Raw genomic sequence first — 27,597 nt, 5'->3', positions numbered from 1 at the left:
CTCACATATACCCCATTCCCCACCTACCCTTCATAGGGGAGTTGTCAGGAAAGGGCTTTACAAAATTTCTGGGGTTCTAGAAATGGCAGTTATCATCCTTGCTGGGGTTACACCAGCTCAGTAGAAGGGACTTCACTGGCTTGTTCTTCAAGCCCCCTTCATTTCACATAAAATATGGATCAAGTACCAGAGACTTGCTCAAGGTCACAGAGCTAGTAAGAAGTAAAGCTGGGTTTTGAACCAGGTGCCTGGGCCCTCTCTTGATGACTCCAAGACAGTCTCCCTGAGGTGGGTAGAGTGAGGTTTTATCAGAGAAGTAGACTGAGACCCGGGGGAAGTAGGGATGTATCCCTGCTGGGTCCAGGGATGGTTGTGTCTGAACTAGGATCAGACCCTGATGCCACATCCAAGGCTCTCTGCCACATCCTGATATCTCTTCTAGGAGCATAGGTTTGTAGGATTGAGTGCAGGAAGGAGCCTGGGGCAACTGCTTCATTTTACAAATGACTAATCCAATGTCACACATTGTATAGGGCACTGCGGGGAGAGGATAGAGGGAAATTCAAAGATCTACCCTTGTTCACTGGAGACAAGAGATAGGCCTTGGGAAACAGGGGATGAGAGAAGTAAGTGGGGCCACAGTTCCCTACCCATCTAGCCCTTTCTAAGTCCCAGTCTGGTGCTGGAGGCGGGGGTAGTGTTCCTTTAGCTAGGTCTGTCTGGAAGGAGGTCTGGAAGGGACAGCATGGGAACAGGGATGTCCAGAGCAAGATGACTTGAGGATGGAGGGGAGAACACTGGAGGGACTAAGAAGGATGAACAGAAGGGGAAAGAGAGAGGGAAAGGAAGAGAACCATGACAAAGCAAGCATATAATAATGAGAAAAGCAAGAAGTGACTGGGCCAGGGTCCTACAGGCAGCAAATGAGAGTAAGGTTGCCATTTGGTGTCTGCCTCATGGCTAGGGCTCTTTCCACTCAGGAGCAGAGAGAGACACAAAGGGGAGACTTGGGTGGATGGGGGTTCAGGGCAGGGCAGGCTGGGGGCTGGGTCTCTGGGGAGGGTTTTACCGTCCATGTCCAGTCGCTGAATGATGACCTCCAGTTCCACTTCATTAGGCATGTACCCTAGGGAACGCATGGCTGTTCCCAATTCTTGCTTGGAGATGAATCCATTACCATCTCTGTCAAACACTTTGAAGGCTTCACGGATTTCTGTGGGGAGAAGGAGCCTGGCTCACTGAGGCCCGGAGAGCCTTCCTTTGTCCCTCCCAGACCTGGGCCCTGCTTTGGGCTCCCCACCTCCAGCCCCCTGCCCACTCTGTTGGTTTCTGTCTCTGAGGAACATGCACTAGACTTGGTTGATCCCTTGGCTTTTCCTAAATTATGAACCCAACAAAGCATTAAAAAAACAGACAAACCCAAACTTCCTCAACATTTGAAGGTCCAGGGATATCAAAGACCAGAGATCTAAAAGCAGATAATCATCGGGCCTCATTTTCTGGAGGAAACAACTGGCAACCAAGCATCTGAGGGAGAATCTGAAACCACATTCTGAAGAGGCCTCTGCCATTAGCCCTCAAAATTTCATCCCCACTGACAGACCCCACTAGTCTAAGAACTGCTAAGCTGTGACTAATTGTCTTCAGATAACTGAATCCCAGAGTCTGAGAGCTGAAAGGGGCTTCAGTAACCATGATCATAACAGTAGGTATTTCCAGAGCAATGAAAGGTTATTAAAGTCTTTCATACACACCATCCTATTGGATTGGTTGTCCTCATTGGACAACCCTGTGAAGCAGATGCTCATTTCCATTGTACAGATGAAAAACGGAAGCTGAGAAAGTGCCTTGTCTAAAATCATAAAAGTATGTGTCTGAGGTTGGATTTGAACTCAGATCTTCCTGACTCTGGGTCCAGGACCTTTTCTACCTAGCTGCCTCTCTAGTCCAACTCATACAGGAAGAAATTCCATCTGTGACACTCCTCCCAAGGGGTCATCCAGCCTCAACTGGGGAGTCCCCTCCTCCTCCAGGAAGTCCACTCTTCTTTGGAACTGCCCTCATTCTTATGAAATGCTTTCCTGGACACTTTCATTTTCATCCAATGGTCCTGGTTCTGCTCTTGGGGGCCAACAGGACAAAGCTAATCCCCCTTCCCTGTGGCAGCCCTTCACTTCCTTGAAGATAGATCTCAGGTCCTCCCAGCTAAATGGGCCATTTCTTTCAGTTGTTCCTCAGATCAGAAACTCAAGGCCCTTTTCCATCTGGGTCACTCTCCCCATCCATGGCATCCAGAACCAAATCCAGGATTCTAGATGAGGGAAGAACCCATTGGGACCATCACCACCCTAGGCCTGGAAGCTCTCTCCCTACAGACGCAGCCAAGATCACATTCAATTTTATGCTGTTGACTACAAAGGAGCTTGCCTTACACTAAGACCTCCAGACTCTTTTCAGAACAACTGCTGTCAGTCCAGACTGCCCCCATTTTCTATGGTGGAATTGATTTTTGAAACTAGGTGCAAGACTTTTACATTTATTCCTACTGAATTTCATCTAACTAGAATCAGCCTGATGATTTAACCTGGCAAGGTCCATTTGGCTCCCAATTTTCTTAGGATGGTAGTTTTTCCTTCTAACAGTGTTACCTGAAAATTTGTTGAGCCGGCCATCTCGGCCTTTATCTGTGTCATTGATTAAGATGCCAAGCATCAAGGGGTCAAACATAGATCCCTAGGGTACTTCACTGCAGACCTTCTGGCACACTGATCCTTCTCCATTAACAACTAAGCTGGCCATCCAACCAGGTAGGAATTTTGAGACTGTACTCAGGAAGACCAGAGTGCAAATCTAATTACTAACTATGCAATCCTGAGCAAATAGTTTCATCACTGTCTGCCTCAGTTACTTCAACTGTAAAACAGATAATAATAGTGCCTACTTTCGTAGGCTGACATGAGAATAAAAAGAGATAATATTTCTGAAGTACTTTGCAAATCTTAGAGTATTATAAATGCTAATAATTATTATTAGTGTTATTAATGTATAATTTATAGTCTAATCCACATCTCTCCATCTTCCACCAAGAACCAAATAAGAGGCACATGGTCAGTTAGTCAGTGTCTCTAACTTGGCAGGGTCTGTTAGAACCTGGGATCCACAGACAGTCTTCAGGCACCAAGATCAGCCCCACAATACCATAAGATACTGAAAAAAGATGTTGACCCCAAAACTCAAGTTCCTAAAAAGCAAGGTCCAAGAGGAATTTTTGAAATCTGTTCAGTGGCAATGATGTGCTTCCATGCTCCTCCCCTGCTGCCCCCTCCAGAAGCCCTCTGCTCTAGTCAGGTTGATAGCACCTCCAACCCTTTGCCTCCCATTCTCCTCTCTGTGGACTCTTATCTCTTCTCCCCCTCCTCCCAGATCCCTCTTCTCTGAGACTCAGCAATTCTGGTCTCTCCAGACTGAAAGGCTGAACCACAGTTTCCAGGACTGGAAGAAGCCTCAATGACAACTAAAACAGCCAGACCTGAACAAGATTCCCTTTTGTAGGGGAAGACATCCTATGATGGAAAAGCCGCCCTTTCCGCAATTGGGTAGCTTTCAAAGATAAAAAGGCTTTCTTTCCTTGAGCTTAAACACCTTCCCATTGTGGTTTCCTTCCTCTGGCCAGGTCCACTTACTAGCCATTCTTTAGATTCATTATTAGTGTTGGACAGAATTGTCCAATGGTATTAACCAATACTGTCGATTTTAAAAGCTGGGATAGTGATTTCTCTGGAAGAAAACTCTCTCATGTGAAGAAATTCCTGTTTTCAATGAAGATAACTCATCCTTTGTAACATAAGGTAGTCTTGGAAAGCTTCCTGAAGGCACTGAGGGCATATGACTTGTTCAAGGTCATATAGTCAGTGCATGGAAGGGGGGGCGGGGCATGAACTCAGGTCTTCCTCACTCTGAGGTCAGCTCTCTTTCCACTGCCATACTGTATCTCCATTATCTCATCTGAATATATTTTTTGCAGAGACTCAGAAACAGACAGAGAGACAGAGAGACAGAGACAGAGACAGAAAGGGAGAGATCCAGAACCACAGAACCAGAACTTCAGTATGTTTTTTGGATTCGATCCAAACAGAATGAAAATACCATTGTGTTTCCAAATTGATTGTGTTTCCACCCCTTTTGTTAAATTCTTTTTCAGACTGAGAGCTAGAGGGCAGTTTAGAGATCATTTAACCCATCCCCCCTCATTTTACAGATAAGGAAACTGAAGCAGAGTAAAATGACTTGCCTAGGGTCACACAAATTAATAAGTGTCCGAGGCTAGCTCTAAATTCACAAAGGCAAGTCCTCCTGACTCCAGGCCTGCAGTATGGTGTCACCTAGTTGGCCTTAGACCTTCGAGATCATTTAGAGGAAACTGAGGCACAGAGAGAAGAGGGTGTTGCCCAAGAGCAGATGTGTAAATGGGGGGGTGCTGGAACTCAGGACCTATACCCTCATTGTAGTATTACAGTTGAGATCATTGGTTTGGACCCTTTCCTAGTTGAATGAATGGGTCTAATCTCAATAGAAGAAGAAACTGGACCCAGAGCAGGCATATGAAATACTCAGGTAGAGTCGTATAAGGAGTTAGTGGCAGACCTGGGATTCGAACCCAGGGCATGAAGAAAAGGAGACCTGATGTAGGGGCAAGTGACTTGGATGGAGAGGAAGAATTAGAGGACCCCAGAGTCTTGCTTTGTTTTGTCCTCCCTGGGTGACCTTGGGCACTCCACTGGGCCTCAGTTTCCTCATCTATAAAATGAGAGGTTCTCCTTGCTGACCTCTGAGGTCCTTTCTTGCTGGCATCCCACAATAATCTGATTTCAGGCCAGGGCTCCCTCCACAAAAGCAAATGAGCCAAGGTGGCTAAAGTACACCGCAAACCTTCCAGTCATGGGAGAGTAGCTTATCTGGGAACATAATGGAAATAGAATTTCAACTTCTCAAGGGCAGGGAATGCCTCACTTTTGTTTTTGAAACCCTAACTCCTACAGTGCCTGGGACACAGCAGACCCTCAATAACTGATTGACCTCAGAGATCATCCAGTCTATACTCCCCCTCTTACAGATGGGTAAACTGAGCCCCAGCAGGGAAAGCAGATTTCTTATAATATTCTGACTTAATGGTGCATTCCATATGGCCCAGATCTGCATGATTTCATTCAGTAACCAAACTAATCTTCCCAGAACACAGTCTGGCCATGTTATTCCCCTACACAATAAACTCCATGGCTTTTTTTTTTTTACTTCTGAGATCAAATATAAAACACTGGCCTCCTGGCTGTTCTTCACACAAACCATTCTGTCTCTCAACTCCAGACATTTGCCCTGGCTGTGCCCCCTGCCAGGACTGCTCTTCCTCCTCATCCCACCTCCTGTTTCCCTGGCTTCCTTCCAGTCTCAATGCAAATCTCACCTTCTATAAGTCAAATCCTGGGGCCACATCCTATCCATCTCTCTGGCCCCCCCCATAGCAGGGGCCAAATATATGACTTACTCTACAGTCCATTGGTCTGGGACCATAATTAGGGTACAGTGAGGCTTTCTGCCTAGGCTCATCCCATCCAGGCAGTACCCTTTGGGCCTGAGGCTTCCTACCACCCTCAAATAACCTGGCATCCTGATCCAACTGAAGTGTGCTACCCTTGAGGGTCCTATCACCAATATACATCTCCTAGAGATGGGCTGTGGAGGCATAGACTGCACTGTCTGGGGAGGAGACAGGCTTTCCTTCCCCTAGTCAGATTGTCCTCATAAGATATCATACCTTTACCTGCAGGTGTTCCCCCTAAAGGAATATAAATTTTGATCACTGAAATCTCATAAGATATCTTGGGGTTTGTGTAATAGACTTATTTCTTAAGGACCATGTCTTAAACCCAATCACTCTGGCTCTCACAGATGGGCCAACCACAGGTCACACCACATTTTTGGGACCCTGATGGCTCAGAGTAAGTATAAATGACAATTATTTCTGTTTTTCTCAGAAACCCTGATTTTCTTTCCACCCACCTCCCAAATTGATTTTTTTAACTGGGTAAATGAGGCCATTCTTTGCTTTATTTCTTACCTAGTCTTCACTTCTCTTTTTTTCCTTTTTAAAAAAAATTTATTTAAGGCAATGGGGTTAAGTGACTTACTTGCCCAAGGTCACACAGCTAGGCAATTATTAAGTGTCTGAGGTTGGATTTGAACTCAGATCCTCCTGACTCCAAGGCTGGTGTTCTATCCACTGCACCACTTAGCTGCCCCTTCTTACCTAGTATAAATCACTCAGTCCAACCGAGATCTGGGAAAGACCTTGACTTAAAAAGACCAAGGTCTTTCTTCCACTACATGCATGGCCACCTCCTGATCTTTCTTGCAACTGGACCCAGATGACTCCAGAGGAGAGAGTGAGACTGGTGACTTTGCACAGCCCACATGGCACCACCTCTCTGATGTCATAGTTCTCTTTGAGAATAAAGAACAAACAAGACTGCTCTCACACAGGGTGGGATTGCTCACCTCCCCATATGCTAGAATTTATAATGAAGATTCTGAGTCTGCATCATAGGGAGACTTGGAACCTAGGATTCTTGCCTCCTTCTGAGAGATTTTTGTTTAGTGTCCCATTCTGTTTTTGTCTTCTCTCCAATCTCTCCCTCCCTTCCTCCTCTCCTTTTCCCTTGGGTTTTAAACACTTAATGAATACCTGATTGCCAATAGGAGAGCTTTCTGCTCTAGAACTGGTGTTCCCCATTAGAAAGGGCCCTTTCACTTCCTTTCATATTCCCTCCAGATTCAGAACCAGGAGCCTAAATGTGGCATCACAGTGGGGGGAGGGAGAAAAGTTTTGGGATGGTGAGTCTGGAGGAAACATTCTAAAAGGAAAGAGACCAGGCTGAGATGCCCAGGAATCTTAGAGCAGATCAACTACCATGCCCAAAATACCAGGAGATTTTTTTCCATTAAGTTAGCAGGTAATTTCTAGAATTTCTAGACTATTTTAAGGTTTATGTTGAAAAAGAATTGATATTGACCATGATGGAAAATGCCTAGAGAACCTAGAATGGAAGCTTTGATAACATAAAGACAGAGAGAATAGAAAGGCTGGTAATTCTAGAGTTGTGAATTAGAGAATAAGGGTCTAGAGTAAGCAGAAAGAGAAACAGGATAATGCAGAATTACAGAACTCCTTTTTGGAAAAGGTGCAAAAGAATGAAACTTTAAAACTAAGGAATAAGACTAGCTGAAGAATAGAGAATGAGGGAATTCAAATGAAAAGAGGAGATAAGGGTGAGGGGAGGAGAGCTGGGGGAACAAGATCACCTTAAATGAAGACTATGTAAAGTCTTTTAGATAAAGTAAAAAAGGGAACTTGAATCTGGAAAGTTGCACAGACAACATTAATGCACTGAGCATAAGAAAGGAATAAGGAAAAAAAATTTATATCATATTTCTCTGATTCTCTTGTGTATGTGTATGATGTTCATATAGATACTTGTGTGTATAATACACACATATATACATATCATATAGACGCATTATATAAATAAATTAATAGCCATGAAAACAATAGATAAATGGTCAAAAGAAATGAATAAATAATTCTCAAAAGAACTGAAAAGTATTCACAACCACATTTTTAAAAATGCTCCAAATCACTAATAAAAAGAGAAATGCAAAGCAAAACAATCTGGGGGCTTTACCTCACACCTGGGAAATTAGCAAATATGACAAAAATTGGCAATATTCAATGTTTGAGGGATTATGGAAGGATAAGCACATTAATACATTGTTGGTGGAACTATAAAATGATACGAGCATTTTGAAAAGTCATTTGTTTTTGTTTGTTTTTTTGCAAGGCAAATGGGGTTAAGTGGCTTGCACAAGGCCACACAGCTAGGTAATTATTAAGTGTCTGAGGCCGGATTTGAACTCAGATACTCCTGACTCCAGGCTGGTACTCTATCCACTGCACCACCTAGCTGCCCCTTGAAAAGTCATTTGGAATTATTCATATAAATGTCCATACCTTTGAGTCAGAAGCTTCATTACTGAGCTTTATACTCCAAAGAAGATATCAATAAGGGGAAAAAAATCCCCATAGACTCCAAAATATTTATAGTTGTACTGTTTGTGAAAACTAAGAATTGGAAACAAATTTAGGGAAATTATATTTAACCATTAAAAAGAGTTGTTAAAAAAAAGTTGTTATATGAAGGGAAAGTGACCAACCTGTAAGAAAAGAGTTATGTGATGAATGCAGAGAAGCCTAGAATGAGTTACATGAATTGATGCAGAGGGAAACAATACATGTAGCGATTGCAACGATGTAAATAGAAAGAGCAATGGCACCCACAAAAATGTGAATGTAATGAAATGAGAAAGAGCAAACAGAACTTAAATGAACAGAGATGAGAAGATATCCCCAACCTGCCCCTTTGTAGAGGGAGGTCCACAGGTGTAACGTAAAACACACATTTTTGGACTTTCTCAATTTTTCCTCTCCAAAAAAAAATACTACTTGTCATATGGGATGGCTTTCTGGGAGGGAGATGGAAAAGAAAAGATGGGATATTGTGGTGATATAAGAAAAGGAAAATAGCAATAAAAACTTGCTTTTTAAAAAAGGGAAAAAATTGATTTATTGATTAAATATTGTTATCCAAGCACTGTGCTACTGTGTTTAGAAAGTATCCCCTCAGGGTAGCTAGGTGGCCCAGCGGATAGAGCACCGGCCCTGGAGTCAGGAGGACCTCAGTTCAAATGTGATCTCAGACACTTAATAACGACCTAGCTGTGTGGCCTCGGGCAAGCCACTTAACCCCATTGCCTGGCAAAAACTAAAAGAAAAAAGTCCCAGTAAATATGGGACCTGCTACATTATAGCTAGTAAATTCTAGGTCTGATACACTCTAGCTATTTAGTTACCATAGGGTCTAATACATTGTAGCTACTTAGTAAATGCAGGGCCTGATACACTATAGGTTCTGATACTTAGTACTTATTCAGCCTTCACAGGCCCAATACACAGCTGTTAGGACCTATAGGGATACATAGTAGCTACTTAGTAGCAATAGCTTTGATTTGATACACTGTAGCTTTAGTCCATATAGAGTCAGATACATTGTAACTACTTAGTAACTATAGGGCTTGATACTCTGTAGCTACCCAGGGAATGACTAGAACTGAATATCGTGGGTCCCAACAGAATGTAAGCTCTCTGAGGCCACAGATAATTTTACTTTCTGTGCTCATAATTCCCATACTTAGCTCAGGTAGCCTACTGTTCTTTTGATTCTTTTTAAAATTTATTTAAGGCAAAAAGGGTTAAGTGTCTTGCCCGAGGCCACACAGGTAATTATTAAGTGTCTGAGATCACATTTGAATTCAGGTCCTCCTGACTCCAGGGCCTGTGCTCTATCCACTGCTCCATCTAGCCACCCTGCCACTGTCCTTTTTAAAATTTTTTTGCCAGGCAATGGAGTTAAGTGACTTGCCCGAGGCCACACAGCTAGGTCGTTATTAAGTGTCTGAGACTGGACTTGAACTCAGGCCCTACTGACTCCAGGGCCAGTGCTATATCCACTGTACCACCTATTCTTAATAAATGTTTGTGAATTGTTTTTGTAAAAAACTTAAAGCCTAGCTAGATATTCATTTATCAGGGTCTTAACCTGACTCTGCCACTAACTTGACTGTCTGACCTTGGGCAAATACCATCCCAATCTAGGCTTCATTTACTCATCTGTAAAACAGCTGAAATCCTTTCTAGTTTTCTTGCCTAAATTTAAATGACCCAGTCCCTCCATCTTAAATAAGACTTAAATAATTCTTATCCATACATGGCTGAGAGGGTTCCCCAAAGCTCTCCCGCCTGCATCCAGCAGCCTCAGATATCCTGGAGGACAACTCTCAGTTTGTTCTCCCAGAACAAACCCTGCCCTCTCTCGCATTCCCACAATGGCCAAACCCATGTGATACTCATCATAACCCCAGGAGAGGAGGAATGAGGGATTACTTAGGGCCCATTTTGAAGTTGAGGTCAATGAGACCCAGAGAAGGGAAATGACTTGACCCAGACTTAGTAAGCAAGTTATTAGTAGAGACCTCAGGTTTTCAAAGTCCTTCGCCAGGGTTCTGTCTGGCCCAGGATTCTGCTTCTCTGATGCTGCTCCCCAGAAAGGAGGCAAAGACAGTGTCCCTGTAGCCTGTCCCCCAGCCAGCCTCCTTTTCCTCTTCTACCCCATCATCCAACAGGATGTAATCTCTTTAAGTGCCTCTTTTGGGGAGAAGAGGGGCAATTGGCCTTGGAGAGATGGTCTCCAGGCCTGACAGCTGTCCATAGATCATCTTTCTGAGCCAACTGTGGAGCTCTCAAGGACTGAGAATCCTTCCAAGAGAATAAGATTCAGGTCTGGCACAAGAAACACCAAGGACCTTCCTCCCCACTTCTCCCTTAGAGAGCTAGAGAATGACTGAACCCCTTTATTTTCTAGAGGAGAAAGCTGAGGCTGACAGAGAGGAAGGGGTTTGCTTAAAGTCCCCTAAGTGGTAAGCTGCAGAATGGGGACAGGAACCCAGAGCCCAACCCTATGTTCTTCCCTCTTCCCCATTGAGTAAAATCTCCCTTACAAAGGAGGAAACAGAAGCACACCAGAAGAGATTTGTCCAAGGTCACATGGTGAGCTCTAAAAACAGTGGCACTGAGCCTGGCATGAATTGGGGGAGTGGGGTTTCTTGGGTAAATGTGCTTTGCGTACCCACTCCCCATCCTGTGCCTGCTTGGAGGATTCTGAGCTGCCGGTGATTCAGTTCTTATTTCCAAGGCCACAGAGAGGTGGCGGGGGACAAGAAGAGAGGGACAGAGGGGCTGGTGCCAGACTTCAGAGCATCCCCTCCCCCAGCCTAGAAGGATAGACTCAGAGCTGGCAAAAGAGGGTTCAAGTGGCTAGAATAATCATTTGCATCACCATAAATTTCAACAATAACAGTTGTCCACGAGTTTTCTGGGAAGATGTTCCTCTTCTCAGGCTTACACAGCAAAGGCTTTCCTGTAACCCCTATGGTGCTGGTACCAGAACGATGAGGGCCCCCATTCTTAAAGTGACCCCCAAGTCCCTGACTTTCAACACCCAGCCCCAGGGGTATTCCTGAGTCCAGGTTGACTGCTCCCAGGTCAAGGATACTTCCCCTCCCATCTCTGAAGGCTCCCCAAGTAAGAGTGGATAAGATAGGATTTCCAAGCACACACCTTCCCCATTCCCACCTTCAAGGGGAGCCACCATGAAATTTAGTGGCTAGAAGATACTAGAATACCGGAGACAGTGACATGAAGTCAGGAGCCTGGGGCTCCTAGCTCCCCTCCCCAAGCATAATCTCATGCCACCAGAGTCTTTAATTAAAAGCTGTACAGAACGGGAGCTGACCGGAATGGGAACTGACGGGAACAGGAGCTGACCGGATTGGCACCATGACCTGGTCTAAGGCTCCTGGGAAGAGAACTTCTCCCACAAAACTCTTCTCTCCAGACACCAGCCACTTGACCACTGGACTTCATTTACAATAGCATTGCCTCTTCCAATAGATCTATTTTTAAATACACCTGGCCCCCTATAGTAGAATGTAAGATCTCTGAGGAGAGGAATCTTCTTGCTTTTATCTTTGTACCCCAGTGTCTAATAAATCATCTGGTAGATAGTAGGTGCTTAATTAATGTTGCTAAGGTGAATTGAAGTGAATTGGGTTCCTAACTTCTGAGGTGAATTAAAGACAAATCAGAGGCTTAGAGCTGGAAGGGAGCCCAGGGTCCCTCAAATCCAAACATCTAATTATGCAGGAGGAAACTGAGACCCAGAAATGTGAAAGACGCTGGCCCAAGGTCATCTAGGCATGAATATTTGAACCCAGATCCTTGCTTTCCCCCCCACTATATCCAAGGGAGGAATCCCAGGTCAAAGCTGAAAGGAAATCACGGGGAATGGGATGATTTTAGACCTGATTGGACCTTTGGGCTAATGTTTTATATTGGCCTTCACTGTCTTCCTCTGTCATATGGGTATAAGACATCTATGAGGAAGAATTGATTCTAGGGGCAGCTAGGGGGATAGAGCACTGGCCCTGGAGTCAGGAGAACCTGAGTTCAAATCTGGCTTCAGATACTTAATAATTAACTAATTGTTTGACCTTGGGCAAGTAACTCAACTCCATTGCTTTGCAAAAAGAAAATAAAAAAAAAAGAATTGATCCTCAGGGACGGCTAGGTGGCATAGTGGATAAAGCACCGGCCCTGGAGTCAGGAGGACCTGGGTTCAAATTCGGTCTCTGACACTTAATAATGACCTAGCTGTGTGGCCTTGGGCAAGCCACTTAACCCCGTTTGCCTTGCAAAAAAAAAACTTAAAAAAAAAAGAATTGATCCTAACTGGACTCATTTTTTTCTGACCAATGTCAGTGAGCTCTTGTGGCAGCTAGGTGGCGCAGTGCATAGAGCCCTAGACCCAGAATCAGGAGGACCCAAGTTCAAATTCAGCTTACTCCCTCTATACATCTTGGACCTGACACTTCACCTCTCTCTGCCTCAGTTTCCTTAACTATAAAATGGGGATAATAAGTGCCTTATACACATGTGAGGATTGAGATAACACATGTAAAGTGCTTTACAAAAACTTTTAAAAAGAACAACTAAATAAGTTTAGACTCTTGGGTCTTGGTTCCTACTTTGCTGCCACATTGCTGTGAGACCCTAAGAAAGTCACTTGATATCACTCAGCTTCAGTTTTTCCACCCACAAAAATTATAGGCTCATAGATTTAGAGCCAGATAAGACCTTGGAGGTCATCTGGTCCAATCCCTTTATTTTATAAAGGAGGGAACTGAGGTCCAATGAGATGAAGTGATAATCCCTGTGGGGTCACACAGGCAGTGGCAGGATTGGATTTGAACTCAGATCCTCTGACTACAAACCCAAAGCTCTTTCCACTCCATCATAATTCTCTTCTTCCTCCCTATCAGATAGTGGCAATGGGTGAGGAAAGATGGGTGGCGTGAGGCTTCCACTTCTCTTAACACCTAAACAGTAACCCCAACCAGGGCCTTGGAATCCCCAGAAGGGATTCTATCTAATCCATCCAGTCTAGACTGATCCTGACCTTCCCCTGGGGCTGATTTCCACCCTTTTCTCTTCCCATAGTGGATCCTGACTAGTTCCCTGGAAGACAAATGTCCCCTTTTATGTCACTGACAGCCTCATCAGCCTAGTCCTGATAAAGAAATCCATTTCCTTCCAGGATGGGGAAAGATATATATCTGTGAGGAGATATATACAGTGTGTGTGTGTGTGTGTGGGTGTGTGTGTGTGTGCATATGTGTGCTACTTACTAGCATAGGTGAATTCAGGAACTTGGGCTTGAATGCAGACTTGGAGTCAGGAAGACCTGGGTTCAAATCCTGCCTCTGACACTGTGTGACCTTAGGCAAGTCTTTACTGGCTTATTAATTTGACTTGGCCTTAGTTACCTCCTCTGTAAAGTGGGGAGTGTTGGATTCAATTGACTCTGAGGTCCTTTCTGAGTTCTACATGTTTTACCTTATGGCCTAGGACCCTATGACTTCAGCTTTGGCCTAGCCAGAGGAAACAGATAGGCAGACAGGGAGACACACAGATGGATGGCCAGGATTTCCCTCTGTGGTGTGGCAGAGGGAAACCTGGATCTAGCATCAGAGGACCTGGGCTGGAATCCCAGACCTCCCCACTTGCCACCTAGTTGGCTTAGGTGTCACTGCAAAACTCAGGTTTTTGTTTGTACTCTTGGAGACAGTTCCAACTGTCATCCAATTTTTCATGACCCCAATTGAGGTCTTCTTAGCAAAGAAACTGGATTGCTATTTCCTTCTCCAGCTCATTTTACAAATGAAGAAACTAAGACAAACAGGGTGAAATGACTTGCCCAGGGTCACACAGCTAGTAAATGTCAAGGTTGGATTTTTTTGGTTGTTTTTATTAAAGGCAATGAAATTTAAATGATTTGCCCAAAGTCACACAGCTAGGTGATTATTAAGTGTCTGAGTCCAGATTTGAACTCAGGTCCTCCTGACTCCGGGGCCAATGCTCTATCCACTTCACCTAGCTACCCTGAGGTTGGATTGGAATTCAAGGGGAGAGGTCTTTCACAACCACAGGTCCAAGGCTCTATCCCAGCTGGTCCAATTTGCCTTTCTGTAAAATAAGAGGATGAACTGGGCTGGATGGTCCCCAAGGTTTCTTCTGGCTATTAAATCCCATGTTCCTGAGTCATTCTCAGCTGCTGGTGCCTCTTGCCTTGTGCCTCATCGAGAGTCCAGGAAAGAGGGAAATCAGAAAGAAATCAGAAGGCTCTCAGAAGGAATGAAGAGCTAAATGAAGCTTCCGGGAAGGAGAAGCCTTCAGATCTGGGATGGGTCCCAGGTTCCAGAATAAAGGGAGAACCCTCAGCCATCCTGCAGTCTGATCTTTCCTACCTGGGAAGGCTAGGCCTCTGATATGGGAGGGGACCCCCTCCTATTACCTTCTGATTCTCCCAGCTATCAGGGAACCCAAGAGAAAGAGTTTACCTAGGATATGAATGACATGTCCAAGGTCACTCAGTCCTGGGCTCTTAGGGTAGGTGCTGGGGTAGTGCTGGGTCCTCTTTCCCAGGCTTCTAAGAAGCCAGGACAGCTAGGGGACCAGATTATCAAGCAGGGCTCTGATGGATGGGGCTTGGTTATCTCCTCTCCCTCTCCTTTGGCGCTAAGATGGATCAGCTGTCAACCCGCTGTGTGTGGGAAGGGAAGGATGGGATTATTTAGTGTTGGCAGAGACCCCCTCATTTCACACATCACTGTCAGAGGCTCCAAGATTAAAGCTGGGAAGGCCGTGGAGGGCAGAGCAGCCCGGGCATTCCTTTTACAGAGCTTGGGTAGAGGCCTGGCCCTAGTGCCCAGCTTTTGAGTCAGGAAGACCCTACCACCTGGATAAGGGGCTCAACTTTGTCTCCATGGGCCTCAGTTTTTTTTGTTTGTTTGTTTTTTGTAAATTGTGGGAGCAGGTGGAAACAGAGGAAGAAGCTAAAACCTGGGGAAAATGATTTACCCAGGGTCACTCTGGAAGAGACAGGTCTTGAACCCAGGTCCTTTGACCCTAGACCATATTACAGAGTACTTTCCCACCAGGGTCCCCAGCTTTAGAAAACCAAGGCCCAAGAAGTGACTTGGCAGGGCCATTGATTTCTTTCTTTTATTTCCTTCCTTCCTTCCTTCCTTCCTTCCTTCCTTCCTTCCTTCTTCCCTCCCTCTTTCTTTCTTTCTTTCTTTCTTTCTTTCTTTCTTTCTTTCTTTCTTTCTTTCTTTCTCTTTCTTTCTTTCTTCCTTTCTCTTTCTTTCTTTCTTTCTTTCTTTCTTTCTTTCTTTCTTTCTTTCTTTCTTTCTTTCTTTCTTTCTTTCTTCTTTTTTTTTCTTTCTTGACCAGGATTAAGTGACTTGCCCAAGGCCACATGGCTAGTAAGCTCCCTGAGTGAGATGAGCAGAACCAGAAAAACACTGTCCACCCTAACAGCAACATGGGGGCAATGTTCAACCTTGAGGGACTTGCTCATTCCATCAGTGCAACCATCAGGGACAATTTGGGGCTGTCTGCAATGGAGAATACCATCTCTATCCAGAGAAAGAACTGTGGAGTTTGTACAAAGACCAAGGACTATTGCCTTCAATTTAGGGGAAAAAACTCTTATCTAATTATGTAATTTTGCTCTCTCTTATACTTTATATTTCTTCCTTAAGAATATGATTTCTTTCTCATCACATCCAACTTAGATAAATGTATACCAGGGAAACAGTGGAAAGATTAATAGACTGCCTTCTGGGGCGGGGGGAGCAAGATTGGGGGCAAATTATAAAAGTCAAAATAAATAAAATCTTTCTTTAAAAAGAAAGAATGTAAGCTCCCTGAGGGTAGGAGCTTCACTTCTTTCTTTGCTGCAGGAGCCCAGCCTCCATCTTTTAAATTCAATTCACTTGCAAGTCCTGGTATCACTTTCCTGAGGTCTTGCCAGAGGACAAACAACCACAACAATCAGGAGCACTTTCTCTGCAAGCCTAGAATGTTCTCAGCTTTCCCAGCTTCCTTCAGGGCTCAGCTGAGGTCCCACCTACTGAAGGAAAGTTTACCTTATTGCCCTTTAATAGAGCCTCTCCTCTGTGGATTACTTCCATTTACCCTGTAGGCTATATTTTGTTTGGATAGAGTTGTTTGCCAGTGGACTGGGAGTTCCTTAAAGGCAGGAACTGTCTCTGTAGCTCTAGCATTTAACATAGTAGGTGCCTAATAAATGCTTGCCAGCTTTGCATCATAGCATCTGGAAAACAGTAAGCACTTAATAAATGCTGATTAGATTGAATCAGACTTAAACACTGGCTTCTAATTTTGCTTCTCTCATACTCCCTTTGAGCCTGGGGCAAATTAATCAACCATCCTCTATCTTCCTGAATACACAAATACTTAGCAGTTTGGGGGGCTTGTATGTGGGGCGCCCAAGCTTAGGGTTAGCAGACAAAGATGGCAGAGGCAGAGATGGTGGGGGAGGGATCTCCCAGCCATGTCCTCTGAAGAGATTCCTTGCTGATATTCCCTGGGTCTCCACTGCTCACTGGGGGGGGGGGGTTCCCTCAAGGAAGAAGGGAGAATTTGGGATTCCTGTCATCTGTTCCAGAACCATCTCTGTTCCCAGAGGTGACTCAGTGAGATAAGCGTTATCTCTCTGGCAGTGGGAGATCCCCTGGGAGCTCATGAGTGGGAGTCTGGGGGAGTGGGGATGGGAAGGGTCGTTTGGAGATGGTGGTGCATCCGTCTCATCCCATTGGATATCATTCAACCCTGGATCGCTCCCTGGCAGGTTCAAATCATTTGAGAATTCCAAATAATGGTACAGGCCCAGTCTCAGATCATACCAGTGCATCTCTTGTTCTCTCTGCCTCTTTCCTTCTCTCTCTGTCTCTGCTTCTCCTCTTTAGTTTGAAAACACACACACACACAACCACACACAACCACACACACACACACACACACACACACACACACACACGCAAGTCCCACAGCATGCTTGGAATGGAAAAGATCTCTGGAACAGGAATCAAGAGACCTAGCTTCAAGTCCCAACTGGGACAAGCCCTTCCCCTCCATGGGTCTCAGTCTTCTCATCTGCCAAATGGGGGCCTGGGCCCTAGGGTAGAGCTCCCAGCCCAAGGTTTCCACGAAAGCCCAACTTCCTCAGCAGTCCCTGGGAATGGAAGGCTATTCCTTGTTTTGGCACTCAGAGAAGGGCCTGGCCCCAAGCACCAAACTGGCAAGGTTGGCTCACTTACTAGAGACCAAAGGGCAGGGCTGCTCCTCTGCCCTCAGCTGTCCAGAGCTGCTGGCTGCATGGAGTCTTTGATATCCTTGGACTCCAGTTCTTTGATTTTCACAGAACTGGAGAGGGCCAAAGACTGACCCAGGGAGATAGTGCCCAAGCTAAACTAGAACCCAGGTTTGGACTGCCCAGCCCTTGGCATGGCTTGGCAGGATTCATCCCCAGGCTGTGTTTCTGTGCCTTCCCCTGGACTGATGGGTAGTGAAAGCTAATCCTGGATGGATGACTGCTGACTTGAAAGGGGAAGGAAGAACAGGGGTGTCTGATAGACAGGCTGGGAGTAGCACCCCCAACCTAGACACAGCCTCACTGCCAGTGCCTCCTTCCCTCTCCTGCCCACCTCAATAGGGATTCAAGCTGGGTCCTAATTCATAGACTTGGCTGATATTTTTCACCATGAATCGTGTGCCTCTCCCCCCCCTCCTCCGCCCTTCTGCCCCCCAGCAGTTAGCCTGGTTGCTCAAATTCCATTCTCTTAATTGTCTGCCATCCATCAAAGCTGCCCATCCCTGGGCCACGTTCTAGATAGCAAGGAGTTCTCTGAGGTTCCTCCTGAGGAGCTCAGGAGAGGATGAGACCTGGCTCAGGTGCAGCTCATTTGCCCTGGAGCTCCTTTGTTCACTGTCTGGCTTGGGAGGCCCCTTTGGGCCTCTCTGTCTGTCTTTCTCCTCCTGGGATTTTGACTAAGGGCAGGTCCAATCTCAGAACCTGGAGAAGATTGGGGGTTGGGTAGGGATAACAGTCTGTTTCCCCCCCCCCCAGCTCCTCTCAGCATCCTCAGCACCTCTGAAATCCTGTCTTCCAGGTTTCTCCTGTCCCTGCATGGGGGTAGATCACATGGGCTAAGGGGCATGAACACCTTGAGTTCCCCCCTTCAGGGGTAAAGCCTCAGTTTCCCTTGGGTAAGGGTGGAGGATGGAGTACAACAGAAAGAACTTTGAGGACCCAGGGTGGATTTTCAATGGTCACATAGAACTCAGATGACCTTGGAGGAGTACCTCTCCTTTCTCAAGGTCTCTGCAAGGATCAGGGGGCTTCTGTGGGATGGCCCCTTGAATGGAGGCAGGGAGGGACAGAGCACTGGGCAAGAGCAAGAACCTGACTGCCAACCTGACTGCCACCCCTGGCTAATGGAGCGGTGGATCTTAAGTGATTCACTGGCCTCAGTTTCCTTATTATACATTGAAAAGGTCAGACAAAATATCAGACAAAACGGTCCCTTCCTGTTCTAAACTAATGATCCTATCTTCCCTTCCAGTTTCTCTCTGACTCAGTTTCCCCAACTTTCTCCCCCACAGATTGAGTGGATTGAGGAGGGTTAGAAGTCCCATGGGAAAGCCAGCATATTGGTCACATTCTGCACCCTGGGCCCACCTCTCATCTGGACTGGAACTGTGGACTTCCTAGGCTCCTGCCTCTCCCATCCTGCCCACAGATACAACTTCTATCTGTGAGCTCATTGTTGCTCTGGGATTTCTATCTCTTCACCCACCCACCCCCAAGGATAAAGGAAATTCTTGACCTTTGCATTTAAGGCCCTGCATAGCTTGGCCCAAATCCACTTCTGAAATCTGATCTCCCCTAAGTCACTTGGCTGAAGCCCTGCTCTGGTCCAACTGAGTCATTCTGCTGTGCCTCAACCAGACATGGGCTTCTTTTACCCACAGGGGCAGCTGGATGGCACAGTGAATAGAGCAATGGATTTGAGAGTCAGTAGGACTGGCTCAAATCCAGCCTCAGGCACTTGCCACTTCCTAGCTGTGTGACCTTGCGCAGATCACTTAATCCTGATGTCTCAAATCCAGGACTATCTCTAGTGATCCTGATCCCGTCTGTCCACTGGACCCAGATGGCTCCAGAGGAGAAAGGGAGACTGGTGACATAGTACAGCCCCCTTTCCCAAATCAATTCATGTGCTTGTCATAGCATCACCTCCCTGATATCATGGTCTTTGAGAACAAAGGACAAACATCATCACATCTTTTTTTACCCACATCACAAGTCAATCTGAAATCCTCCCCAAAACCTTGCATCCTTCAAGCCCCAGTGCTCCTCTCGAAGCTTCTGATGCCTAGGAATATTCCCAGGAGCCAAATTTGCCAAAGCACATCTGTGCCAATCACTGAAACTTCCTAGCCAGGTGACCTTAGGCAAGTCACTTTAATTTGTCCAAAATTTTTTTTTTGACAATGGAGGAAGGGACAGGTCATACCGTTGGCCCTATCTCCAATCTTACAGGCTAACTGTAAGAACATTTTCTAATCTTTAAAGGACTTAGAGAAATGAGATGGTAAACTGCCTTCTAGAATCCCAGAATGTCGAGTTGGGAAGAACCAAAGAGCAGAGAATGGCAGAGCTGGGAGGGATCTTGGAACAGGGGATGTCAGAATTGAGAGGGGCCTTAGAACAGGTAATAGAGATCTCTGAGCTGGGAGGGGCTTAGAACAGAGAACAGCAGACCCAACTAGGAGGGATCTTGGAAAATACAACTATGTCAGATTTGAAAAGAGCATAAAACAACCATCTAGTCTAATCTGCCCATTTTAAGAGGAAATTGAGACCTAGAGAAGGGGGAAGACCCTTGCCCCAGGTCCCAAAGTTAGTCCCCAGCCCTGCCAGGATACCAGGACCTTCCAGAACAGCCTTTTCTGCAACTGTCCCAGTGTCCAGTTTCCCTGCCCCTACCTGCCTAGCCATTTCTTACTGGTGGGAGCTGAATTCTTTTCCTATGGTGGGCAGGAAGCTTGCAGTCTCTCAGAGAGGCGGGTGCCCTAGCCTTCCTAGTGGGTGGGCCTCTCATAAGGTTAAAGCCCAAAGGGATCCGAGATTTCAATCTCTTCACTCCTCTTTTGCAGGAAAGGTATATATGAGAACTACTGGCCACAAGATCTTTAGATGAAAGGTTGTATGACCTCCATTCTGAGTCAGCTCCTTTGAAAGGGTCAGCCCTCTCTACCCCACCATATTTATAAGCAAGAGTCTCATCATGAACCAGCCATTTGTGGGGGTGTGAGGGCAAGGGAATGGGAATCAAGTCTGTCCTTTCTGAGCTGGACTCTGCCTTCTTCTGATTGCTCCAACCCCCACCTTCCTTCTCGGTGTGGGAGAGCCCCTCCAGACTATATGACACCCGTTGGGCCAAATAAGGGTCTTTGGGGATGGAGAATAGACACTGGAGTTTGCACAAGGAAAACAGGAGGGGGATATGGAGGAAGCATCTGGTCTTCCCTAGGCCCAGGGACTTGAGTAAAAGGGAGAGAGGGGTTACCAACTGCATGGAGATCTGCAGTGTATAGAAGGAACCCAGAGGTTCAAACCTGGGGGGAGGCAATTTGGAGATTCCACTTCCCCACTGTGGCATACCAGAATCTCCTACCTGCTCTACCTGACCTGGGCTTGCCCTTCAGATGCCCCAGACACTTTCTGAGCTGGGAAGAGTGTGTTGCTGTGTGGGGGGACAAATGGAGCAAATAAAATCGTTTTGGCCGCTGAGTAATACAGCATTGGTCTCTCGCCAATGAGTCTACAGAGGGACAGAACCCCTCTCTGCAGCTGCCGGGATCCCTTGTCCTTCCCAGAATCTCTAGACCCAAGGCTCTGTGGGGACCTGTGCCCCTTCCTTTAGCCATCCACAAAGCACCCTGGATCCACTGCATCCCTGCTTCTCTTCTCCCTCTCTGAAGGCTGAGCATTGGAAAACCCTGACTCCAAGCCAAGTCTCCTGCATTGGGAAGGGAAGAAGGGGAAAGCAAGGAGGGAAAGAGTCTCCCCCCTCCCATCCTGGAAAGAGGCAGGAGGAAGCCAGAGGAGGTTGGCCAGGCCAGAGTTGGGGGCTACATATTATACACTTTAGTGGAAAGATGGGGTTTAGGGATCGCCTGGTTTGAGTTCTGGAGGGAAACAGAAAGCAGAGGTGTGGGGAGTTCAGAAGAAGGGAAAGCGAATGGGGAAGGGGACCCCTTCTTGGGAGCAAGGAGAGACATGGGACGGGTCCTTTCTGCTGTCAGTGGCAAAAATATTGGCAGAGATGGGGACTGCTAAACTGGCAAAGACGGAGAGGGTGGGGGATTGGTAGCAGAGGGAAAGCAGAAAGGACAGGAGAGGAGGGGAGAAAAGAGAAGAGAGGAGAGAAAAGGGAGGAGAGGAGGGAAGAAGAGGGGAGAAGAGAAAAGAGGAGGACAGAGAAGGAGAGAGGAGAGGAGGGCAGAGAAGAGAGGAGGATGGACCTTGGAAGTCTCAGGCAAGGAGAGGAAAGAGGACAGGAAGGGAAAGTCCCCATTTGTTTTTTCTCAGGGAGCTCCAGTTTGACCCTTTCTCTCCCCCCCAACTCAATTTCTCGCCTTTTGACCCATCATTTTCTCCTTGATGCCCCAAATCAGTCCAGACATAGCCCCCATCTGTCCTCTGCGTCCTCCACCTCCCTGTCATCCTGGCCAAGTGCTTCGTTCACCCCCTTTTCGTTTGTTGGCTCTCCAACCTGGAGGTGAGAAGGGCTTTAGGGTCTGCTTGGGGGTCTGGTAGGGCTCCATTCAGCCTTGGGGATAGGGGAGAAATCAGGAAAGAAGGCAGAATGGGTCAAGACGGGATTAGCCTGGAGTGGAGGCTGGAGGTCTCTGGGCTCAGAGGTCCCGGCTCTGCATCGTTCTTTCTCTGACTCTCAGCACCCCCCCCAACATTAAATCTTTCTCTGCACCACTTCACCTCCCCCCACCCCATCTGTCCTTTCCTCTGGGCTCCCGAGGGGTTGTGAGGGTGTCCGAGGACTAGCCAGAACCATGAAGGGGACGCCGACTCGGTGCCCCCCCCCCCCAGGCCCAATTTCCAGTCTGTGCTGCTCTGAGATTCCCCCAGACAAGGACACGAGGTAGATCTGTCCAGCCTCCCACTTTCCCCAGCTTCCCCTGCCCCCAAAGAGCCTGGATGGAGTTCTCGTCACCAGCACCCCCAGTCTCCCAGCTGTTCAGAACAGACGCAGATTCTAGCCCGAGCAGCTGCAGCTTGCACCCCCTCTGCAGCAGGGAGCCCCCTCTCCTCCCCTGCCACCCTCTGATGGCACGGGACACTCGCAGCTAGGGGTCACCCCCCCCCTCCCAGTCCGGGCAGTCACTGCCTTCCTCTCGTGATCTCAAAGCACCTGACCAAGCCATTGCAATGGCCCAGCACTCATCTCCCCAATCACCCAGTGGAGAGGGGTCAAGAGACTCTTCTGCTACTCCCGGCTAGAGAGAGGGCAGCCTGGCAGACGGAGAGCTGGTGCCCCAGCCTCTGTGCAGGGCGGTTTCCCTTGGCTTCTGGCAGAATGCCTTAATGGGGAGCTGCTGGAACCTCTCCCGTGGCCCCTTCTACCCACCCCCCCGGCGGCAGAGGAACCTTGTCCCCTGCAGCCTGGCACAGTCTGCCTGCCCACCCTGCCAGCTTCATCCACCTGTCCACTTGAGACTTCCCCGAGCAACCCAGGAAGGGAAAGGACATTGCAGAGGGGTGATGGGGGCAGGCCTTAGAGCCCGCAGGGCCCCAGGCCCCGCTCTTCAGTCCTGGACCATTCCCCCAAGCAACAAGCTGGCCTGTCCAGAGGCCACCTCAAAGTGGCGGACAGCGGCCCAGGGGAGGCCGGGAAGTGGATGGGGTGGGCCAGGCCTCGTCCTAACACTGCGGTACCTTGTGGGCGCCTTCTCCCATTCAGGCCACACGCTGGGCTCTGGCACTCGCAGATGCCCAAGCAGCCTAGCCCTCGGCTCCAACCTAGAACAAGGGCCTCACTCTGCTGGGGGGGGGGGAGCCCGGGGAGGCCGGGGGCGAGGGCAGGAGGTGAAGTTGGCCTCAGCTGCCACCTGGTGCCCCTACAAGGGGCAGGCCACTCGAAGGCTGAACAGAGACCGGACAGGCGGGTGTCCCGGAGGGATGGGGTGCCTGGGGGCTGGGGGCCCTGGGGAGGCAGAGGGTGCCGGGCAGTGGGTGACACATCTGCGGACTGGGGGCTGTCCGGACCCGGGGCGGATGGAGAGGAGAGCGGGGTCACCGGGCTCTTCTCCACCGCCGCCCCCCGCCCCCATCCACTTGTTGTGTCCGCTCGCAGGGAGCGGCTCTGCCTTCCCCCGGAGGGGGCCCCGGGGAGGGGGCGCTCTCCGCAGGAGTGGGGATGGAGAAGGGGGGGCTGGCACGGCGGCCATCTCTGTCCCCCTCTCCCCTCCTCTCCCAGCCCCAACAGATTGGATTTTTAAAGCGACACGTCTGGAATGCCAATTCCGGGACAGAGCCGGCTCGCTACGCTACGAGCCGCGAGGGTGATGGCGGGGGGGGGGCATCGCAGGGGGAGCAGCTTCCGGAGCCCCGCATCCCCTGGGGCCGGGGGCTCCCCCCCACCCGGGGCCCCGCCCCCTGCCCGGGCCGCAGCGGTCCTCGCCCATTTCCGCACCGTCACCGTGGGACCCCGTCCGTTCCCGGGGGGGGGGGGGGGGGCCGCCGACCTCACGGGGGGGGGGGGAGGGTTAGCAAGTTTTGCGAGCTGGTGCCCGCAGCGCGTGGGGGGTGTCCTCTGCCACTTCTGCCTCCGGCTCCGGGTCCTCCCCCACCCGCGGGACCCGGGGGAGGGGGGAAGTTTGCCCCCTCCCCCGCCCACGTCCAGCCGCCTGAAGGAGGGCGGGCTGGGTGCCCCCGCTCGTGGTCTTGGCGCCCCTCCCCGTGGGGCTGGGGTCCTCTGCCCCCCCCCGCTGCTCTCAGGGGCTCCCTCCCCCTTGGCCGGCAGCTCGGTCCCACCTGTCTCCCCGCACCTGCAGCCCGGGGGGGGGGGGGCGCGCAGCGAGCGGCCGCGAACAGGTAGGGCGGCGCGGGCCCCCACTCACCCTCCAGCTCGTCCTCGGGGATGTCGACGGGCCGCTGCTCGGCCAGGAGGCTGGGCACGGTGTAGATGCCCCGGTACATCAACGCCGCGGTCACCGGGTGGAACGGCATCTTGGGGACTCCTGCGCCGAGCGCAAACTTTAATCCCGGCTCGCGTGGACTGCGCCGGCCGGGCCGGCCCGGGGGGCGGCGGGGCCGGGGGCGGCGGGGCCGGGCCGGCTCAGGGCGGCCGCGCCTCGGGCTCCGGCTCCTGGGGCTCTGGGCTCCGGGCGCCGCCGCCGCCGCCGCCGCCGCCGCCGCCGCCGGCCCTCCCCTCCCCTCCCCTCCCCCCCCCCCCCCCGCTCCCCCCCGCGCTCGGGGGCCGGGGGCGGGGGCGGGCGGCGGCGGCGGGGGGGGGGCTACCGGCCGCCGCCCGCGCCCCGCGCCCCCGGGCGCCCCGCCATGGCCGCCCCCGCGCGCCCCCCGCCCCGGCCGCTCAGAGGCACCCGCTGCCCCCCGCGGGGGCCGCCCGGCGCCCCCGGCCCGAGGCCCGCATGGCGCCCGCCGGGGGCACGGCCCTGGGCCGCAGCCGCTCGCCCCTCCCGCCCAAGTTTGCCGGGGCCGGGGCGGTGCGGCGTGGCGCTGCGGGGCCGCCGGGGCGGGCCGGGGCGCCCGGCTGGCTGGGGAGCCGGCTCCCCGTGGCCCAGCTCCCGCGCTCGCTCCGCCCGCCCGCCCGCCCTCCCGGCTCCGGCTCCGGCTCCGGCTCCGGCTCTCGCCGTCCCTGGGTGAGTGTGTGTGTGCGCGCGTGTGTGCGAGTGAGTGTGTGCGCGGGCGGTGCACGCGCGTGTGTGTGGGCGCTCTGGCTCTCCCCTCTCCCCTCTCCCCTCTCTCCTCTGCGCTCTGGCTCGCCCGGCTCCTCTCTGCGCTCCCGCTCACGTACGAGCCACGCGCGCGCCCCCCCCTCTATCCCGACCGGGGACCGAAGAGAAACTGGAAAAGTACCCAGAGAAGGGGCGCCCCCCGGGCCGCCCCCCGAGCGCACGAGGAGCCGGACGCGGGGCTCGGCTCTGTGGAACTCGGGCGCCCCGCCGTCCTCCCGCCCCGGCGCCCTCTGTCACGGGGGCATCTCTCCACGCCCACCCACCCCTGCACCAGTACGACTGACAGCTCGCGCCTCGAAGCCCGAGCTACCTGGGCTTGGCCCCCTCGGGGCAGGGAAGCAGGTAAGGCAATGGCGGAACGGGCCGGGGGGCCGGGGGGCGGGACGGCCCGGGGGCCGGGCCCCAGCTCCGCTCTCTCCCGCTTTTTAAGGCCGCTGCGAAGGGACGACGCTCCTTTTGGACCTTTTGGTCCCAGCTGGGGTCTGTGGGGCCTTCAGGAGAGCATCTCAGCCCCTTGGGAATCGAGGCGGGGGCAGGGCACGAGTTCAGGGAGCTCCCTGCCCGCCTTCGGTCCGTGCTGGGGTGACGAGGGCTTCCTGGGGGTGGGCTCCGTGGCCCCCGGCTCTTCCCAGAGTTACTTGTGAGTACACCCCCCACGTCCCCCCCGTGTCGAGTCCGCGCGTGTGTGAATTTGCACACGTCCCCGGGATTCTTCATACTGAGTTAAAAGGGACTGGAAAGGAAAGGGGCGCCCCGGGCCCGCCCTGGCCACCCGCAGAGGGGGCGGGGGGACACGGCAAGCCGCCAGTGGCGTCTCAGCGGATCGCTGGCCTCCCCCAGCCCCCCTTCCTCAGGGTCCTCCGACTTCCCCGGCTCTTCAGTCCGTTACAGTCCTCTCCCCCCGTGAGCAGACACCAGGCTTTCTAAGGCAGAAAAGGGAAGGGGGGGCGGGGGGGTCTCAAGGAGCAGAGGGCAGCAGCTTGGGGCAGGAAGAGGATGCTGGATTTGAAGTTAGCCCCAGTTCCAAACCCTCTCCGCCACTTAGGAGCTGGGTGCTCTTGGACAAGTCACTTCCCTCTCGAGGCCTGGGTTCCCTCCTCAAGAAGGAGGAAGTGAGGCTCCTGGTAGATGCCAGGGAACCACAGCTCTCTGACAGATATTCTCTTCTGTGAACCTCACAACCCTGCCCAGACATAGCGAGCATCTGCGACGGGATTTGAACTCAGCCCTCCAGCCACTGTTCCATAAAATGAGAGCTCGGGACTGGCTGGCCTCCAGGTTCTTTTCTGGCTCTCCTGTTCTATAAATGCTTGAGGTAAGACTCGAACTCGGGCCTTCCCAGCTCCAATGCCAACTCTCTAGCCCTGGTCGAGATTGCCCGTCGAACTCCAAATCTAGTCCTGGAAACATCACACTTGGCGCGTGAGCTCACCTTGACACGAGCACGAATGCATCACCCGAAGCCTTTCAAGGCACCGAACAGACTTGAGCTCACCTGCCTTTTTCCCTATCTGTGCATCTTGTTGCTGGGAGTTGGGGGGGGGGGACCCTCCACCCTCCCGGGGGGAAAACTCCCTCCACGAAGGCAGATTGACAACTAATTAAGTCTTAAGGATTGCTGGGGACACGGCTATCTTGTTTAGAGTCTGTGTCAGAGTCCAGGTTCAAGCCAGTCAGGTTCCCCACCGCAGGGTAGCCCCACTCCTCGGACATTTATGTAGATGGAGGAATAAAATGATCTCTGCGCGATGGATGCCCCAAGGACACCCTCCAGCTCCCGCCCTCCTCCACTCATAAATCCACGCCTGGCTTTAGGCTCCGCCCCCTCCAATCCCATCTCCCCCATTCCCAGCTTTTGGGCGAAATCAGCATCCACTGGCCCTCAGCAGGGAAAGGAGCTGATTAAAGTGATCTGAACTCCAAAGCGCTTTTTCAATTACTGCTGGTCCCTTCCCCTGGCTGATTACATTTTTTCTTCTTATTTTCAGTCTTGTCACTGATTAATCACAGCACCACCCGGGAACCACAGATTGGGAGGGCCTGGGGGAAGAGATGAGGGGCCTCGGGCTGGGCTAAGGGGCAGAAGGACCTGGGGGGGGCGGGAACTGGCCCAGAGGGAGGGACCATCGTTGCAACAATCCTGGAGGAGGGGGGAGAGTAGAAAAAGAAGGGAGGAAGGAGGGGTGGGGGAAGAGGGAGAGGAGAGGTGGGAAAGGAGGAGAGGAAGAGAAGGGGCAGTTGGAGGAAGAGGAGGAGGAGATGTTTTCCTCATGGATTCAAGGCAAGGCCAAGGCTTCCCAGCAGCATGTCTGCGTCTGTAAGGAGGGAAGACTCCAGTCTAAATGCTGGGAATACAGAGAGAGGCAATTAAAAAAACCCCACTTAGTCCCTGGTCTTGAAATATTACCATTCTAATGGGGAAAACCACAGGAAATAACTAG

The 27,597-nt window shown here is 50.5% G+C and overlaps 1 protein-coding gene across 2 annotated transcripts in view; it reads right to left on the bottom strand.

Annotated features, from left to right (window-relative positions):
• The window catches only part of CABP7 (calcium binding protein 7), a 30,421-nt gene extending 5,907 nt beyond the window's left edge, over window positions 1-24,514 (bottom strand). For both annotated transcript variants that reach the window (XM_074201029.1, XM_074201030.1), the window contains exons 1-2: window positions 24,299-24,514; window positions 1,070-1,213 (exon numbers count right to left, since the gene is read on the bottom strand). In XM_074201029.1, coding sequence (XP_074057130.1) covers window positions 1,070-1,213; window positions 24,299-24,407 — 253 coding nt within the window. In that variant the 5' untranslated portion in view covers window positions 24,408-24,514. The remainder of the gene's footprint in view (window positions 1-1,069; window positions 1,214-24,298) is intronic.
• Between the last annotated feature and the right edge of the window lie 3,083 nt (window positions 24,515-27,597).

Source organism: Macrotis lagotis, chromosome X, assembly GCF_037893015.1.
Source record: "Macrotis lagotis isolate mMagLag1 chromosome X, bilby.v1.9.chrom.fasta, whole genome shotgun sequence".
Lineage (NCBI taxonomy): Eukaryota > Metazoa > Chordata > Mammalia > Peramelemorphia > Peramelidae > Macrotis > Macrotis lagotis.
The sequence above is the reverse complement of the archived record's forward strand: the minus strand, read 5'-3'. Positions and strand labels throughout refer to the sequence as shown.